Source organism: Pteropus alecto, unplaced genomic scaffold (assembly GCF_000325575.1).
Source record: "Pteropus alecto unplaced genomic scaffold, ASM32557v1 scaffold71, whole genome shotgun sequence".
Classification (NCBI taxonomy): Eukaryota; Metazoa; Chordata; class Mammalia; order Chiroptera; family Pteropodidae; genus Pteropus; species Pteropus alecto.
Window position 1 is genome coordinate 17023118 of NW_006433024.1, and position 20828 is coordinate 17043945.

At 36.9% G+C, this 20828-nt stretch overlaps 1 protein-coding gene across 2 annotated transcripts in view; it reads left to right on the top strand.

The window, feature by feature from the left end:
- Nucleotides 1-242: 242 nt before the first annotated feature.
- Nucleotides 243-20828, top strand: part of TTC17 (tetratricopeptide repeat domain 17) — a 90569-nt gene continuing 69983 nt past the window's right edge. For both annotated transcript variants that reach the window (XM_006908047.3, XM_006908048.3), the window contains exon 1: nucleotides 243-465. In XM_006908047.3, the coding sequence (XP_006908109.1) occupies nucleotides 307-465 (159 nt within the window). In that variant the 5' untranslated portion in view covers nucleotides 243-306. The remainder of the gene's footprint in view (nucleotides 466-20828) is intronic.

Below are 20828 nucleotides of genomic sequence, written 5' to 3' on the forward strand. Positions count from 1 at the left end.
GAGTCCTCTCATTTGAGCGTAAGCTCCACATAGAACACTACTGTTATCTCCCTGTGGCTCTCATGCTCCAAAATCTGTTCACACACAGAAAAACAATAACAAAAAAGTGTTTTCCGACCTGCACCTAGGCTGGGCCACCGGCCGGAGGCTGAGCTTCCCGGCTGCCCACACCGAGGTTAAGGAAGCCGGTCGTCAGCAAGCAGCGCCCTCTCGGCTCCTCCTCCTCCAGCGCCGACCTCCTCAAGATGGCGGGCGGCGGGGTCCCGCTTCCGCTTCCGGTGTAAGCGGCCGGGCCGGGGGGGCAAGATGGCGGCTGCAACAGGGGTCCGCGGCCGGTGTGAGCTGCCGCCTTGCTCTGGCCCAGGCTGGCTCCTCAGCCTTTCCGCCTTGCTGAGTATGGCAGCTCGGGGGGCCTTCGCCACCACCCACTGGGTCGTCACGGAGGACGGGAAGATCCAGCAGCAGGTAGAGGCCAGGGCGTCCCTCCCTGCCCGCGCCTGCCCTCGGTCTGGGGGAAATTCTCCCGTCCGACCCCTGGTTATTTGGCTCCGCGCAGCCCCGCCCCCAGCCTACCTTCCCACTGTCCCTGCGCCCCGACCCGAGTGACCCTAGCGCCGCCCCCTCCCCACTTGTGTCCTGGCCCTTCCTTGGGTCCCTGCAAGTTCTCAGGCTTCCAGTCCTGGGGCCGCGCGCCGCCTGGGGAGAGTCACCGGGTGTGGGGGGTCGGGCCCTGGGGACATAATCTCGTGCTTGGGCTTTAGAAACTATCGTTTCATTATCTGTCCCTGCCTCGGTTCCCCTCGGGCCCACGCGTCACCAGCTCTCCCCGAGGAAGTAGAAAGCAGGTGGCAGCGCCGGGATGTGCGCGAGCCCTAGGGTGATGACAGCGTCGGCATCCCAGGCAGTGGGTCATTTAATGCTACCTTCCCCAACCTCCTCTCTCACATGCTGGAATTCGTGTCAGGCTGTGGTGGTTTCAGCTTGTACCGTTACCCAGGTCAACAGGGGCTCGTTAGGGACAACACACACTCTCCTTCCAAAGGAATGTTTGAAGATGCCTCTGGTGGCTTTGCCTGCATCTTTTCAGCTGTAACTGCCCACGTTTCCCAGTGTACTTTGCATTGTTTCTTACCTAGTTCCTGTGACCCAGGCTCTCAAGGTGCATATGCGATTTCCTGTATTCTTGTATACCTGAACTAATTCCTTAGAGGAGAGGCTGCTTTTCGTACTGATTGCCTGCATTTTGTGAATGCTGATGCCTAAATAGTATGTGTGTGTGCTACAGAAAGTTGGTAAATTTAATGTATTTTTAATATGTGAGAGCAGTCCTGAAAAGTCCAGCAAACATTTAGAAAATGAAGTGTGCATCCCATGCACTTTAGCCCATTGATTTCAAGTGTATTAACCAATTTGTGAAATTCCTGGAACTTAGGGTTGTGTGTTATGAACGGTGATAGGAACACAATGCAAGCTTTACTTTTGTGTAAAGTGTGGTTCACATTTAGATTTGCCATGTGATGCAAATTTTAGCTCAAATATAATGCGTGAGTTAAACAAAATACTTATAATGAGTATTGATATTGGTGAGTGGTTTTTGGTATATCCGGGAAATTCCTTTTCATGGCTATACCAGCCGAGATTTAAAATATATACGTGTTTCAGAAACTCTAGAAAAACACTGCAAGTTCATCTCTAACAAAAGATTGGAAATCTCATGAGTCCTGGTTGCTTCTACCTTTCTTTTGTTTCTTGATGATGATTTTCCCAGAGGCCCTCATGAAGGCATAAGTGGAATTAAGTCACTCTTGCTGCAATTTGGGGAGCCCTGCTCCTATTGGCTCTTCTGCAATATTGTTTTTGGCCACGGCTATTTATATATACTCTATGACATTGATTTCTCCTTCCCATTTTGGTGTCTTGCCACTCAGCTGAGAAAGTAGCCCATCTGAAAAGTGAAAGCTGGTAGAAATGTATTACTTACATGCTGAACATGGCTTGGGAAAGTGGAATCTGATTTTTTTTATAAATGTTTTCTTTTTGCACACTGCATATATATGTTTTAGTGGGGAAAGGTAGAGATTGCTGGTAACTTGCCTCAGAAAGGGAGAAATCTGAAGAATTTTCTGGATCTCTGCCAAGTCACTCCTGCAGTAAGTAATTAGGCTTAAAGATAGGAAAGCAAGATTTCTTTACTACATTGCCTTTTTTAATGATCCTTTTCAGTGAATTTTCCAATATTTTTCTGCCTAACATTACTTAAGTTTAGGCAACCATAAAAATTTATACCAGAAGAAATAAAGTTGGTGACTACATTGTAACAATATGAGGAAGTTGGATTTAATCAGAGGAAAATGCAGGATATATAAATAAAACAAGAGTTGGATACCATTGTCAGCTTCTGAGTTCCACTCTGATAGCTGTGTGTGCATTATCCATGCTACCATAATGGCAGTAATGTGAATGCAGGCAAAATCCAAACCTCAATTTAGATTGTGATTTTCACATTTGGATATACTCATTAAGAATTGAAAGATCCCTTTAGTGCATAGTTTCGGGTATACTGCACATCATACATTCAGAAACTTGATTAAAAGCTTAGTGTATATACTGTGTCCTACCTGCCATACCAAATTCCTTGCTACTTGTTTTCGGTTATGATATCTGAGTGAGAGCAGACATACGATTTCAGTTTTAAAGTTGCCTTGGTATCAGGGAAAAAGCTAAGGGCAAATTGAAATAATAGATCTTAGGAAACTAGAGTGGCAAATACCTTTTGAAACTCTGCCTGGTATTTAAACCTGTTTAAATTAGATATAATAGGTCATTCTTTCCATAGTGAACACGGAGAAGTTCTTATGAATTAAATATCTGAACTGCCCAAAATACATACTTAAATAAGAACATTTTCCATCCTTATAGTTAACAGTTTTAAGTACAGTAAGCAGTCTTTCCCAGAAGAGAACATTCATTTGGTTTTTCTATTTCTAGCTTTAGCAGATGATAAAGATAGTTACCCACAAGTTACAGGCTACAGGCTTGTGAACATTCGTATATATTGGAAACCCTACATCTGTAGAGAAGTTGAAATGGGGATTCAGTCAGGGCAAGGAAGCAGCCATTCCTCCAGGCAGCTTCCTCACAGTCAAAACTGGGGCTGCTTCTGACAATAGCAGGTGTTGAGTATTTAGCATGACAGCTCAGGAAATTGTTCCTTTCCACTGTCCCTGCTCCAGCTAGGAAACATATCTTCTGGTTTTTAGGCTCTGTGTTTACGGAGCTGCCACTGAACTCCCAGGAGGGTTGTCCAGGAAATCCTGGAGCTGGGATATGAAGAGAATGTTCCAGTCACTTAAGTATATTTCCCCCTACAGTCAGGGGATGTCTAAGAAAAGGCCCCTCCTCTTATCCTCTCCAGCTCTGTGCTTTTCTCGCAGCTTTGGGCTTTGCCATCCTTCTGAACCTCTAGTGTCTCTGTACCTGAGAACTAGCCCCTCTCATTTTATTTAAGCAGGTGTCCTTAACTTAGAGTCCATGGACTTGAGGAGTGGGCTGTTGTAATCTAGTCATTACAATGTGTGTAATTAGGCCAATGAATCTTTTGGTTGACTTCATTGCGAAGAATACACTTCAAGAATACACTTTAACGTGTTTTTTTGTTTCATTTTGATGTTCTTTTTGTTTAATTATTAGCATAGCAACATCTATTTTCTATTTTTATTAAAAGTATCTAACAATTCACTTTCACTGAAGGTTAAATAAACTTTCATGAATTAGCCTAAGAGCCTAACTACTATATATATCACGTCATTTCTGTGGAAAAAAATATGCCCTGTGTTCTAAATTACCAGCTAACAGATGAGCTCTTAAAATGTTACCAGTTTGTTAGTCGTAGACTTGTTGAATCAAGAAGTTGTACTTCTAGCATTGAGTTCACTGCCTCTGGATATTCTCTTTCTTCATAAGTGGAGATCTAAAAATTTAATAGAGTATCATCGTTATCAACTCTCATAACATTATAACATTTATTTTCTTTGCTAGTTTCTCAATTTTAGAACCATAGAATTTTAGATGGTGGAAAATTTCTTTAAAAATATATGGTAAAAATAAATAAGAATTAAAATGTATGGAACAGCTCATAGAGAAAGTCACCCAAAGTCACACAACTAATGAATGGCATTTAGTAGTAACAGTAAGTAAAAATGTATTTATCAACAGTAGCATGCAAGTGAGCACTTTGTAATTAATAAGTTTGAAGTACTTTTTTACCATCTGACAATACCTACAAATGAAGGAGTAAAAGAAAAAAAAGCAAAAATGGAAATAATGAAGTAAATGTTTTCTCTTTTCCAGTTTGTTTTACCTCTGTAGCATATTTTTCGGTGACTTCAAATTGGGGGTGAGTGGGTGGGGAAGAGGGGATCCAAAGGTGTGAATTAATTTGGGAGTTACTTAATCATTTTGCCTCCTGTCAAGCAAATGCCTTCAGAGTACAGATCCTTTTACCTGCTCAGAACAAATGAGTTTTCTGACAAAACTGATACTCTGAAGCCTAGCAACTTTAGCAAAGACCAGTTTATAAACAACTACTTCAATAGCTATGGCCTAAGGAAGAGCATCAGATTTAGATGGACAAGCAAGCTAAATCTTTATCTGTATTGGACTTTAATAGCTTATAAATGAACAAATGGTTTAATTTTGGTCTAATGTTAAGTAATTTTGTTAACCTGGGAGAGATATTCATATGATACCATGCATGAAGCTGACAGCTTTATTTCAGTGCTTTTCAAAACTGACTCCATCTTTTTGTCATGGAGCACTGTTTCCTTGTTTACATACTTCGGGGATTTACTTGGACCTGAGAGGTCATGGTGGTTATTCACTAACTTACTAGGCACCTGCTAAATCTTTTTGTAATTTGTCCTAGACTTTGGCATCAAAGTGGTTCTTAGTCAATTTTTTTTTTTTTTTTTTGGTATTTCCCACTATTGTTTTTCTTCTTATAAATTTCCTAGGTATTGGCCTTGTTTATACTGTAGAGTAGTAACAGCAACTTGGGAATATACTGAGATAAATTATAACTTTAAATACTTTTCCAAATTATTTATTGAACAAGTGTTTATTGACTGCTTACTTTTTGCCAACCCACTCAGCTTAGATGCATTTGCTCTTTTCCATTGGCCACTGTAACACAAAACTCTCATTTTTCATTAGCTGTGAGCGGAGCACAGCTCCTTCTTAACTCTTTTTTCTAGCTCTTCTTACTCCATTTATCTTCTAGATCGGTGGTTCTGAAACTTTGTGCAAAAGTAATCTTGGTGCTTGCCTAAAATGTAGATTCCCAGGATGCACTCAGAGTGTCTAATTCAGTAGGTCAGTGGTAGAGCCAAGGATTCTACATTTTTATCAAACCCTCAGGAGATTGATGCAGATGGATCACAGGTCATTCTGAGAAGTTCAGTTTTAGATATTGCTCTTACCCTGGCTTTTCTCCAGCCTTTTTACTCTCTACATATGCATCCTTTCTCAGGACTTAAGTTACCATGTGTATGCTGAGAATATCCACATTTCTTTTTACAACTTGGATTTTTTTCTGCAGAGTTATGGATTTAAGATTTCTATATTAACTTCTAATTCCAAGTGAATTAAATTAATTCCTCTAGGTAATTCAAGCTTAATATGACCAAATCTAGACTCATTTTTACCCCTATAACCTTTTTATGCTCTATTTTCCCAAATTTAATGAAAGACACCACTGTTCACCATCCACCCATTTGCCCACGTCAGAAATCTAGTTGTCTTCTTTCATCTCTCCCCCTCTTCATTACTCCTTACCAACATCTTTCAGTTTTACTTTCGAATTATATCTTTCTTCTTCCCATAGCCACTACTGTTACTCTAATTCAGTAACAAAAATTTGAATTACAAAAATAATGCATGGCATTGTAAAAATAAATATCTAACATGGGAGTATTTAAAGTAATAAAGTCCTCCTACGTCTACCCATTTTAATTCCCCGAGGAAAGCTACCTTTAACAGTTTGGTGTATATCCCAGGGTATGGTCCAAATTCTTTAACATGTCTTATGCTCCGTCCCTTCCTTCTCTCTAGTCTTATCTCTATTCATCCTTGAGTGCCCCACCCTCACTCTAGAATATGCACACATACACATTTAGGCATACTTAACTTTTGTCAGTGTCTTCAAATACACTCTGTTCTCACTTGCTTCTGGGTCTTTGCACATGTTCTCCCCCCAGACTCCCAATCTGGCTAACTCTTCTCTTCGCAACTTAAACACCACCCCTTCTCAGAGAGGCTTCTTTAATGCCCAGATTTCAATAAGCTGTTATTTCGAAGTGCTTTTAGAGCATCCTGTATTCCCCTCTGAAATACCATTCCCTGACCATACCATGTTGTGTCTGTTTACTTATGTAAAAGCCCAAATAGACCACTAACTACTTCACTCCTGGAAGGGTGTAGCTGTATGTCTTCTCTGCAGCTCCAGCGTCTCTCACACTGGTTGAGCACATAGGCTGCAATAGTAGCTGTTGAATGAATGATATAAGGAAATGTGAGAAGCCTTTCAGGAGTTTACCATTGTCCACATAAAGCCTCATGATATTTATTAGGTGCTAGTCATCTGGAGATGAGGCTAAAGGAAGCCTCAGATTTGCAGAAGATCTTAAAGCTCTGAGTAACCCATCAGTGACTCAGCCCTTAGGCCTTCAGATAAGGTGCTGTACACAGGTGAGAAAAGATTACTCTTGCCCATGTACTGTGATCAGGTTGTGTGTGCAAGGGAAGTCATCCACTTGGTTGCTGATATTAGATATAAAAGGTCAACTTTATTGCAAAGACATAGAGAAGCAACAAGAGACAAGGAAAAAAGCGACAAGAAAAGCAGAAGAAAAAGAATCAGAAAGGAGAGAGGCGAGATAGATGAGAATGGCAGATGCACTGTTGAGGAGGGATTAGGATCAGTCATGAGGTTCAGTTATTGCAGTTTAGAAGCACTGGTGGAAGTGAACGGAAGGCAGTCTGACAGAACGGCAGAAGAGGGCTTGCCAGCCCGTCAGGTCAGAAATTAGAACAGCTTTGCACTCCAAAAATTCAAGGAACAAGATGTGAACAGTACCTGCATCTCAGCTACTCTCCATGATGGCAAAAGCAAGGGGAGTTACTCTGTCAAGTGGCTCTTTTATAGCCAAACACCTCAAAATAGTCATTTGTGCTCACAGACTCTCCTCCCTTTCTTTGTGTAGGTCACTTTTAAATCCATTTCAATCAGTCCTTCATCCCCACAACTTGTCGAGATACTCGGGACCTTCCATATTGCCAAATTCAGTGCCCATTTCTGAGTCATCTTAACCTCCAAGCAACCCGGTATTTGTCCTCATACCTTTTGGACTGTTTTCTTACATGGCTTCCAGGATGTACACTCCAGGTTCCCTTCTAAATTCCTGGCCATGACTTCTCATTCTCTTGCACTGAATTCCTCTTTCCTTCTTGAGTCTTAAATACTGATGTGCCCCTTTTCTCCTCTTTATACATGTGCTCACCAGATGATCTTATGCAGTCTCAAGGCATAAAATACCATATATATTCTGAGGACTCCCAAATCATATCTGCAGTCTCTCCCTGAACTCCACACTCATACAGCCAACTACTTACTCAACATCTCCACTTAGCTGTCTAATAGATATCACAAATATATCACATCCCAGACTGAACTCTTGATTGCCCAACCCTACTATACCTGTTACTGAATTGCTCAGGTCCAAATTCTTGGTATCTTTCTTGATTCTTTCTCTCACATCTCATACCCACTCTATCAATAACCCGTCAAGTGTACATCCAAAATGTATCCTGAATCAAGCTGTGTCTTTCCACCTCTACTTCTACAACCCTGGTCTAGACCTTCTTCTCTCTCCTGAACCTCCAAACTGGTCTCCTTGCTTCCACTTTTGCACCATGGAGTTTGTTCTTCCCAGAGCAACTTCCATGATCTTTTAAAATTCTAAGTCTGGTTATGTCACTCCCACAGGGGTTACAGGGGAAGAGAAAGAGCATCAGAAAACCTTCAGTGGTTTCCCGTCACATTTAATAAAATGCAGACTTTTCACCATGGCTTATAACACCCTGCAAGACCTGGAACCTGGCCCCGGGCCACCTCTCTGCCCCAGATATCACTTTCCTTTTTGTGTGCTGTGCTTCAGCCGTACCGGTCTGTGGGATGTTCTTCAAAGCACCAGGTTTGCTTGTTCTTGCTGCTGCCTCTGCCTGAAACACTCTTCTGTAGACATCATAAGGGCTATTCCTCTCTCTTTCATGTCATCTCTGTCCTGACCAGGCTGTCTAAAACAGCATCTCCTTCCATCACTCTGTTGTCTTACTCTGCTTTATTTTTCTTCATAGCATTTATTATTGACACTATATTGTAATACAGACCTTATTGCCTGTCTCTCTGCAAAAGCATAACCTCTGTGAAGCCAACAATTTTGTTTTGGTAACCCCACAGTCTAAAACAATGCCTGATATATGGTGTCTACTCAGGAAATATTGCCAGTGAGAGGAAGAGAGAGTACATGTATGTGTGTGCAAGCAAATATTTACACTCGTAAAAGCTCCTGCGTATCATATCAGCATACTGAAAGGCCACCATCATTTTAGTAGTCTGGAGGAGGCATAGTACGTTTAAAGGGGACAAGCCAGTTCCTTCATTCTCCCTTTTCATGAATAAAAAGTTTAGGCAACTAAGACTTCTCTAAGAACATGGTATCTCTGAGCCAGAGTTGCAAAATGGTGTCTCAGATAATCTGCTGTTCTTTTGGCTACTTGGATATATTACCTCGCCAAAATACCTTTTATGATAATGCTCAAAGAAGTCATGTTTGAGATTGTGGCATTATTAAATTAATTGAATAGTATATAAATTTAGGTAAGTCTCTTAATGTTAAAATATTTCTTTAAATAAACATGTACAAAAGCATTTGTTAAAAATCTATAAGGTCATGACAGTTTTATATAGGCCAAATTATATATTTGCTTTCAAGACACACTATTAGTTCACACTGGACAGATCACATTGTGCTTCCCATATTTGTTTAGTTAGCAGTAACTACTTCATGAATCTAACTTTTGATAATAACTCATCACACATTTTTTACATTTTCAGTTTATCTCAGCAGCATTGTTATTTTTTTAAGTTTCTTGGGGTAACATTGGTTAATACAATTATATAATTTTCAGGTGTACATTATAATTTGGCATCTGTATATTCTATTGTGTGTTTACCACCCAAAGTCCAGTTTCCTTCAGCTACCATATATTTGATCCCCTTTACCTACTTCACCTTTTCCTATCCCCCTATATTTGACTCCCCTTTACCCATTCTACCTCCCCCCACCTCCTCCACCTCCTACCCTCTGGTACCCCACTATTCTGTAGTCCATGTTCATGAGTCTGTTTGCTCTGTCCATTTGTTGCTTTTAGGTTTATATCCCACATATAAGCTCTATCATGTGATTTTCAACTTTTTCTGTCTAAATTATTTCACTTTGCATGATTATTTCAAGGTGCATCCATGTTGTTGCAAATGGCAGTACTTCATCTCTCCTTATGGCTGAGTAATAGTCCATTGTATATATGTACCACAGTTTCTTTAGCCACTCATCTATCTTAGGACATTCCAGTTGCTTCCATGTCCTGGCCAATGTGAATAATGCTGCTGTGAACATCGGTGTGCAAATATCTTTACAGATATGAGTTTTCAAGTCTTTGGGGTAAATATCCAGTAGAAGGATTACTGAATCCTATGGTAGATCAATTCTTAGTTTTTTTGAGGAACCTCCATACTGTTTTCCATAGTGGCTGTACCAATTTCAGTCCTACCAGGAGTGTATGAGGGTTCCTTTTTCTCCACATCCTTTCCAACATTTGTTATTACTTGTCCTTTTAGTTATAGCTATTCTAACAGGTGTGAGATGACATCTCATTGTGGTTTTGATTTGTATTTCCCTAATAGCTACCGATGTTGAGCATCTTTTCATATATTTGTTGGCCGTTTGTATGTCCTCTAGAGAAAAGTGTCTGTTCAGGTCCTCCGCCCATTTTTTGAATGGATCATTTGTTTTTTTTGTTGTTGTTATTGAGTCGTATATTTTGGATATTAGGCCCTTATCGGAGGCGTTGCTTGCAAATATATTTTTCCATTTGGATGCTTGTCTCTTTACCTTGTTGATGGTTTCTTTTGCTGAGCAGAAACTTTTTAGTTTGATATAGTCCCATTCATTTATTTTTGCTTTTACTTCCCTTGCCTTTGAGGTCAAATTCATAAAATCCTCTTTAAGTCCAAGGTTCTTAAGTTTAGTTCTTATGTTTTCTTCTATGCATTTTACTGTTTCAGGTCTTATATTCGGGTCTTTAATCCATTTTGAGTTAATTTTGGTGTGTGGTGATAGACAACAGTCTAGTTTCATTCTTTTGCAGGTGGCTTTCCAGTTTTCCCAGCACCATTTATTGAAGAGGCTTTCCTTTCTCCACTGTATGTTTTTGGCTTTTTTGTCTAAAATTATTTGCCCGTGTAATTATGGGTTTTCTTCTGGACTCTGGATTCTGTTCCACTGGTCCATATGTTTGTTTTGCTGCTAATACTATGCCGTTTTGATTACTGTTGCTTTGTAGTAATTTGAAATCGAGTAGAGTGATGCCTCCAGCCTCGTTCTTTTTTCTCAAGATGGCTTTGGCAATTTGCTTCCATACAAATCTGATGATTTTTTGTTCTATTTCTTTAAAAAAAATGCCAATGACATTTTGATGGGGATTGCATTAAATCTGTATAATGCTTTATTTAGGTAATAAGGTCACTTTAACTATGCTGATTCTTCCAATCCAAGAATACAGAATATCTTTCTATTTCTTTGTATCTTCTTCAATTTCTTTTAATAGGGTCTTGTAGTTTTCATTATATTAGGTCCTTCATATGTTTTGTTAAATTTATTCCTAGGTATTTTTTTCTTTTTGTTGAGATTGCAAAAGGAATTATTTTTTCTACTTCTTGTTCTGACACTTCTCATTTAGTTATTTTTTAATTAAAATTAAAAAAATAAGATCAGATGACTGGCAAGAGAGCACCCAATGGCCAGTCTTTTTTACTTTGGTGGAGAGTTGCTCGGTGGGGAGTTGAGATGGGTAATTAATCCTTAGGAAAACTTGAGGGAATAGTACCTGCTACAAGTGGCCAAATAGAATCAGGAACATTTTTATTTGAGCAAGTATTTGCTGAGTACTTTTTGTTTGCCCATTACTACACTTGGCAGGCTTAGCTCACTCATTCAACAGGTATTTGAATTTCTTTGTTAGGTACTTGGAATAGAGCAGTGAGGGAGATACAGCCCCTGCCATCATAGAGTTTGCATTTTATAGTCATACATGGAAGTGACACTAATTTGAAATGTCAACAGATAACTTTTATTGTAATAAAAAAATTTAATGCCTGTATTTCACTGAACACTTTACCACTTTCTTATTATCTCATTTTATCCTCATACAGACCCAGTGAAATGTGGGTATTGATCTCATTGAGTAAAGAAATTTAGGCCAAATGTGATTAAATTCCTTGCCCAAAGCCATGCAGGTAAGAAGTGGCAGATTGTGAACTCAAGCTCAGATTCGATTTTAAACTCTGTTCTGTTTTCTGAAGTGCTAAGCATTGCTACCTATAACAGCAGAAATTCTGTAGTTTTATTAGTAAAACAAATAAAAATTTTAAAATCTTTTTTTCAATTTTATAAGCGAACTTAAAATTTTAAATACATGGTCATTGTTCAAAAGATTTTTTTCAACCTACTTAGTATGTTATAAAATGAAAGGTCAAAGTTTTATAACTACTTACAATCCTCTTTTCTGAAAACAGTCACAGAATTATTCATATGCTCTTCCACAAAGTTCCTATGCATTTGCAAACATGTATAGATTTGTTTTAAACATACGGTTAGAAACATTTTGTCTCACAGCCAGCGGTTAGAAACATTTTGTCTCACAGCCAGCGTTTATTCTGTTAATAAGACTTAAATGTCTGTCTGTGTCTGATAAAGCTATTGATGAATTCTTTGAAATGTAATTTCCCAGGTCTAAGAATGCATTATATTTAATTTTCTTAGCTGTTTCCAAATTGTCCTTCTGAGCCTAAGGGACTATACCCAGAGTGTTTGAAAATACCCAACAGGGTTTGATACGTGTAAAAATCTTTGTTCATAATCCAATTCTAGTGAAAAACCACTTGTTCCATCCATTGCCATTTGCTTAACTGTTTTGGCCATAAGTACAAGTGAGAACAAAAAGGAACCATCAGTTTGGTTTTGTTATCTTCATAGAAAAATTAACCCTTTGTCATTAATGCTTATTTCACACTTGTTGGGATTGCAGTAAAAGAAATTAGTCAAGCTGATTTCTTTTTCCTGCCATAGTCAATACTACTGTTTTGATGAGAAATCAAGTTGAATTTTATTCAGTTGTCTCTTTTTTAGAGCAGCAGTTTTCCAGCATGAATAGCAAGTAATTTCTTGATTATTGAATTTTCCGTCACCTGAGTAATGGTAAACTTACTAAGGTTCAGTTTCTGGTACTGATTTTAGTGTCCGTTTTCCAGTATTTGATTAACAAATCTGCCTTAGCTTGGGCTGCCATAACAAAGTACCATAAATTGGGTGGCTTAAGCAACAGAAGTTTTATATTCTCACAGTTCTGAAGGTTGGAAGTCCAAGATCAGAGTGCCAGCGTGGTCAGTTTCTGGTCCAGGCTTTCTTTCTGGCTGCAGATAGCTACATTCTTGCTGCGTCCTCACATGGCAAGAGAGAAAATCAGCTCTCTGGTGTTTTCTCTTATAAGGTCACTACTCCATAATGAGAGTCCCAACTACATGACCTCATCTAAACCAAATTACTTCTCAAAGACCCATTCTCCAGTTACCATAACATTGGGGATTAGGGCTTCAACATGTATCTTGGGAAGACAGTTCAGTCCACAGCATCCATTCAACTAAGAATTTTTAAGTTCTCACCTGTTTTATTAATCACCATTATGTCTGGCATTATTTCTGGTACTTGGTGCTTATATTCGTTTTCTACTGTTGCTGTTAAAATATCTACAAATGGAGTGGCTTAAGACAACACAATTATCTTACAGTTCTATAGGTTAGAAGCCCAACCCCTATTTCACTGGGCTAAAATCAAAGGGACAGCAGCACTACATATCTTTCTGGAAGTTCTAGGGGAGAGTCCATTTCCTTGCCTTTTCCAGTTTCTAGAAGCCACCCACATCCCTTGCCTCCTGGCCTCTTTTGATTACATCTTCAAAGCCAGTAACAATGCTTCTCTCTCTCTTTGATCTCCCTATCTCATTTTTGTTGTTGTTGTTGAGCTGACTTTTATTTTTTTTAAAGAGTTTTTAATTTTTTAATTATAATTGACATAGCTATTCCACTTTTAAGGACCCTTGGAATAACACGTGGCTCACCTGGATAATTTGGGCTATAGTCTCTATCTTAATTCATGTAATCTGAATAGCAACTCAACTACATCAGTTACTTTAATTCCCTTTGCCATGTAACCTAACATATTCAGAGGTTCTGGGGATTAGGACATGGACATCTTTATGAGACCATTATTCTGTGTTTTATAAATATTTGTTACCGGAATGAGAGTCACTTCTGAGTTACATAGAACAGCTCTAACTATATAGCTACATTGTTGCTATATATGTTTACAAGAATATTATAAGTATTCCAGTGATAAATATCCATGACTCATGTCCTAATCCAGTGTTTCAGTCTCTTTCCTTGTAAAATTGTAAATTGTCTACTTTATTTATTATGTTATTTGTATAGTTCTTGATAATATAAATCAGAAAATATAGATTAATAGCACTTTTATAAGAAGTTGTGTCGAAATGAAAAATTAACTTGCTTGTCAGGTAAATGCTCATGAAATTGGCTGCAACACTCTACATGTTCAAATCTAGATTATAGCTACATACTATACTTCAAATATCTAGATTATTTTATATGACTTTAGGCATTTACAACTCTGTCTTCTAAGAACTGTGAAGATAAGGTAAAATCTAATTGAGAGCAAAACTTAAAAGTAGGATATAAGGCCATGAAAATTCATGTGATGCTCAGGATTCAGTATTTTTGTTCATTTAAAGTTTATTTTTAGTTTTGATAACTTGATATCTGACAAAATTGAGACTGGTTTTTAATTTCTCATTAAAGTACTGTAATGTATAAGTACATTAACAGCAAAAAAAGTCATCTAACAAAAATAAAATCATCTTTAACAAAAATATTTCCAAGTCCTGACAGTTCATAATAATAGTATTTTATTGATCTTATACAATTAAATGTTTCTAGTAAAAGATCTATTATATTAATATTAAAGTTTTGACAGTTATAGCTAGGAGCCGGCGTAAGTCCCTTTCAAGAGCTTTGGCTGGACTGGTATTTTGTTAACTTGTACTTCTGTAGACGTGGAAGAAGATGCAAGTCCATGATGACTTGAATTCTGAAGAGCTGCACAAAAAGTGAGACTACAGACTTTTCTACCTCCCTTATACTATCCCTCTAAAACTCATCTTGCTTGCCACAATATTAGCCTGATAGGGGTCATAAGGTGACAGGATAAGTTTTGGACAATCATTTGAAAATGGCAGTGAACTAGATTTGAGATAAGGGTAAAAATATGAGGAGAGGAGGGTAAGAAACAAGAAAATGCAATGTTGCCTTCTTGAGGTGTTTTGCCAGGCTCCACATCTGTGAGAGGAACTTTTTCTCTATGAATATATGAGGAAAAGCTACAAAATTGTTCCTCATACCCAAGCTTATACTTGTCATTACAGTTTGTTTGTTTATATATGTTGCATAATGCTCTAATGTTTCAATGACTCATAGCATTTAAAAAAAAATCTTTATATATTTAAGTAACATGTGTTTGCTGTGGAAAAAGTCAGAAAACACAAGAAGAGAAATAATCACATAGAGTCCCACCAACTAGAAACCACCATTCATAAAATGTGATGTATCAGCTGTCAGATGGATTTAAAGAAAGGCACTGAGAAAGAGTTTTTTTGTAAGTACACAAAAGAAGAAATACGTGTGGCCAAAAAAAAAAAAAAAGGAGATTAAAATGTATTTACTCTTACTCCTGTGTCCATAAGAGTGTGTAGAACTCAGTGACTGTTGTTAGAAATTTAACTTATTCAACTATTCTGCAGAAAAGCTAGCAAAAAATATAAATTTTAAAGTGCAGTCCCTTTAACTTAGCAATTCTCTTTCTGGGAAGGAAATAAATAGACGCCTATCTAAAAAATTTAAGTGTAAGGATATTAATCACAATACTGTTAAAAAGAGAATAACCAATAACTCAAATTTTAGTTAGTAGGAACCTGGGTAAATAACATAAATATAGTATTAGCCACTAAATATGATGTCATGATCTATATTTACTGGAAAAGAAATCAGATAAAATGTAGAGAAAAGTGGAGAAGGGAAGGATACATGTAATAAATATATTTTTCTAAAAATATTTATCTACATAGCTATATGTGTATGTATGCATAGAAGTTATCCTGACATAAGATACATAGATATAGATATTTATATCTACAAAACAGCAGATATTTCTGAAAGTGAGATTTCAAGTAATTTTAATTTTCTTTATATTGCCTATAATGTGTTCATCTTTTCAGTAACATACATATATAGCTTACAATCAGAAAAAAGTTTTTTAACATTGAACTTTGTTAGAATTAAGTGCAGAGAGGCCTAACTTTGCCTATGATACAATGAACAGCTTAACGGCTCAGAAATAAATGGCCACTACTAATTACAACTTTGGTTTAATAGGACAAACTGACAGTTTAAAAGAAGCTTTTAACTGCAGCTTTGGAAATCGTCCCTGCCTAGAGCAAGTACAAATTTTTTTTTTTTTGGCTGTGATTTTTTAAAATTATTTTATATCAGTTTCAGATATAGAGTACAGTGGTTAGACATTTATATAATTTTGAAGTGATCCCCCTGATCAGCACTCATCTGGCACTACACAAAACTATTACAATAATATTAATTATAATCCCTACTTTATATCCCCGTGACTGTTTTCTAACTACTAATTTGTACTTCATCCCTTCACCTTTTTCACTCAAACCCCTAACCCCTCTCCTCTCTCACAATCGCCAGTTTGTTTTGTGTCTGTGAGTCTTTTTGTTTAGTTTGTTCATTTCTTTTGTTCCTTAGATTCTGCATATAAGTGAAATCATATGGTGGCTATCCTTCTCTGTCTGACTTATTTCACTCAGCATAATACCCTCTAGGTCCATTTATATCATTGCAAATGGTAAGATCTCTTTTTATGGCTGAGTAATATTCAATCGTATATATGTACCATAACTTCTTTATTCAGTCGTCTGTTGATAGGCACTTAGGTTGCTTCCATAACTTGGCTATTGTGAATAGCGCTGCTGTGAACATAGAAGTGCATAGATCTTTACAAACTAAGTGCAATTGCTGGGTCAAAAGGTAATTCTATTTTTAATTTTTTGAGGAACCTCCAAACTGTTTTCCATAGTGACTGTATCAATTTGCAGTCACATCAACAGTGTACAAGGGTTCCCTTTTCCCCACATCCTTACCAACACTCGTTTTTTGATTTATTGATGAATGATAGCCAATCTGATAGGTGTGAGATGATATCTTATTATGGTTTTAATATGCATTTCTCTGATGATTCGTGACCTTGAGCATGTTTTCATCGTCTATTGGCCATCTGTGTTTCCTCTTTGGAGAAATACCTATTCAGATCTTCTGCCCATTTTTAAATTAGATTGTTTGTTTATTGTCATTGTTGAGTTTATGAGTTTTTACAAATTTTGGATATTAACCCCTTGTCAGATGTGTTATAGGCAAATATCTTCTCTCATTCAGTAGGTTGTCTTTTGGTTTTGTTGATGGTTTTCTTTGCTGTGCAAAAACTTTTTACCGTTTCTTTATTTTTTCTTTTGTTTCCCTTGTCTGAGGAGATTTATCGGAAACGATAACCAATAGAAATATCAGAGAGTTTACTGCTTATGTTTTCTTCTATAAGTTTTATGGTTTCGGGTCTTATATTGGAGTCTTTAACCCATTTTGTATTTATTCTTGTATATGGTGTGAGAAGGTGGTCAAGTTTCTTTTTTTTTTTTTTTTTGCATGTATCTGTTCAGTTTGCCCAGCACCATTTGTTGAAGGGACTGTCTCTACCCTATTGTATATTTTTGCCTCCTCTGTCATAGATTAAATGACCATATATGCATGGATTTATTTCTGGGCTCTTCAGTTCTGTTCCATTGATCTGTGTGTCTGTTTTCATGCTGGTACCATGCTGTTTTGATTACTATAACTATGTAGTATAGTTCGATATCAGGTAGTGTGATACCTTCAACTTTGTTCTTCTTTCTCAAGATTATCATGATTATCTGGGATCTTTTATGGTTCCATATAAATTTTTGGATTATTCTAGTTCTCTGAAAAATGTAATTGGTATTTTGATAGGGAATGCATTAAATTTGGAGAGTATGCTTTGGGTAGTGTGGTTGTTTTAACAATATTGATTCTCCCTACCCATGAGCAGTATATGCACAGTATATGCTTCCATTTATTTGTATCTTCTTCCGTTTCTTTTACCAGTGACTTATAATTTTCCAAGAACACGTCTTTTACCTTGTTGACTAATTTGATGCGTAGGTATTTTATTGTTTTTGATGCAATTGTAAATGGGATTTTTTTTTAAATTTCTCTTTCTGATAGTTCATCATTGGTGTATAAAAATGCAACTGACTTCTGCATATTAATTTTATATACTGCCACTTTTTCTGAATCCACAGTTTTTGTGGAATCTTTAGCATTCTCTGTATATAGTATCATGTCATCTGCAAATAATGACAGTTTCACTTCTTCCTTTCTAATTTGGATGCCTTTTATTTCTCTTTCTTGTCTGATTTCTTGTCCTAGCTATAGCTAGGACATCCAGTACTATGTTGAATAGAAGTGGTAAAAGTAGGCATCCTTGTCTTGTTCCAGATCTTAAGGAAAATGCTCTTAGCCATTCCCACTGAGTATGATGTTAGCTGTAGGTTTGCTATATATGGCCTTTATTATGTTGAGATATGTTTCCTCTATTCCCACTTTGCTAAGAGTTTTTATTATAAATAGATGCTGGATTTGTCAAAAACTTTTTCTGTATCTATTGATATGATCATATGATTTTTATCTTTGAATTTGTTAATGTGGTGTATCACATTAATTGATTTGCAGATATTAAACCAACCTTTCGTATCCCAGGAATAAATCCAACTTGATCATAGTGTGTGATATTTTTAATGTATTGCTGAATTCAGTTTGCTCATATTTTGGTGAGGATTTTTACATCAATGTTAATCAGGAATATCAGTCTATAGTGTTTTTTTCTTGTACTGTCATTGTCTGGTTTTGTAATAAAGGTAATGGTGGCCTTGTAAAAAGAGGGAACCTTCCCTCCTCTTGAATTTTTTGGAATAGTTTGAGAAGAATAGGTGTTAATTCTTTGAATGTTTGGTAAAATTCACCTACAAAGCCATCTAGTCCAGGACTTTTGTATTTTAGAAATTTTTTGATTACTGATTTAATTGCATTGGTGGTAATCGGTCGGTTCAGATTTTCTATTTCTTCTTGACTCAATCTTTGGAGATGGTCTATTTCTAGGAATGTATCCATTTCTTCCAGATTGTCCAATTTGTTGGCATATAATTGCTCATAGTATTTTTGAGCAAGTACAAATTTATATGGGCAAATTGAAAGAATGATAATTTTATTCATTTGAATATCAGATTACTTCAGTGGTGTAGATTAGGCTGGCAAAAATGTGATACCTCTATGATAGTCTATATCTTTTATAGAGGTAGAATTTAAAAATTATAAGGAACTTGAAAAGTCATTAGGTCTGGTCCTCTCAGTTTATAGTTGAGGAAATGGTAGCCCAGGAAGGGAAGGTGATTTGCTTAAGGTTGGGCAGCTAGTCATAAACCTATCAAGGTTTTTTTTTGTTTCGGCTTCCTGGTGGCTTAGCCACTTTACCTCATTTCCAGATTTCATCAGTGAATGATAATGCCTTAGGAGATGGAAATGGAGTATCTAACAAATGGGACATCAGACAGCTTCCTCAGATAATCAACAATGTATTAAGTGCCTAAGATGTACTGAAAGCATATTGAATACTTAGAGTTGAAAGAGGAATAAAAACCATTTTTTTGGAAAGACAAACATATGATAATTAAACAATGTAATAAATACTATTAAAGAAATGGGTATAAAGTAGTAAGGGAGCTCAAGAGAAGGATGGCCTCACAAAAGAAATATATTTGAGCTAAGTCAGTTGACCTTTCCCAAAAGCATAGGGATAGAAATGCATTCCAAGGAGAGGAATTAGCACGTGCAAAGGCACAGAGGCTTTTAAAAGATCCACAAGGATAAGAAGATCCTAGGTAGAGGGCCTGAGGAAAATTAGAGAAGAGGGCCTTAAGAAATAGCATCAAAGACTTCCTTTATTGAAAATTTTCATTGGAATGTTTAGGCAAATTCTACAGATAGAGTTTGATCTAGGGCTCAAACAGTGTAACTGGAAAGATTTTTCTGTTATCATTTCTCTACTTTTTTAACCTCATTCTCAGGCTCCCTGTGGATACAAGCTCTATAGTCCCTAAAAGCTCAAACAAAAGTTCTGGGATAGAGTCTTTTTAGTACCAAATGACCACCTACTCAATTAATGTCCCATCTCAGAAGTACCACTACCAAGAGAAAGGAATCTACTCAACTGATCAGGGATTCTCAAATGGGGAAGGACGCTTCCAGCTAAGCGAGGCAGGTGCTTTTGCCACAGGAGGGGGATTGCAGATACTGGCTAGCAAAAACTGTAAATACCCACTAAGTGGTATCATTTAAGGTATAGGTGCAATCTTGGTTGCTTTGAAGATTCTTATTTATATTTTCTATCATATTGTCTCAATATTTAAATATTCTAAAATTCTGAGTAAAAGATTTAAAATAGTCCATCCCTAGTTTCTAACTTAAGGGGAAGTTTTTTTAAATAAGCGTGGCATAATGCAAGATTTCACCCATCAGTTTCAAAGTGCTGCTGAGAAACGAGTGAGTTCTCATTAATGTTGCTTTCATGTACTCATTTGAATACCATTTTAAAAATAGGGGGTAAAAATGTTCATCATATGTGAAGAATAAATTGCATATGAGTGCTGGAATTAATGTTACAATAGAAATGTTCAATTTTCTGTCGTGAAGGACGAATGGAAAGTAATTGACTCAAACTTTCTATTGTAGAACTTAAATATGTTTATGCCCTTAGACTGGTTATTTCAAGTTTAAAATGTTCACCCATTATCTAATTTGGCAGTGAAATAATTACCCTCATATAGTGTTATATCTATCCATTACCATGTGAATTTACTGAATTCACAGAGATAGGGCTTTGAATTAGAGATGTAGATATTAACAGGAGACCACAGCAAATGAAATATATGAAAATGAACTTGCTATGAGTAATTACTGCTGTTATATATAATTGGATACACGTAGTTATATAATGTATTCCAAGGAAAATAAAATTGAATTGCATTACATGGTTTGTCATTCTTTCGTTAAAATAATTGCCATAGTAACAGTAAAACTTTGTTTACCTTGAACTCTTAGAGAAAATCATTTTGGACCATGGAATTCCATATAGCTAATTTCAAAATACTTAATTTTTCCC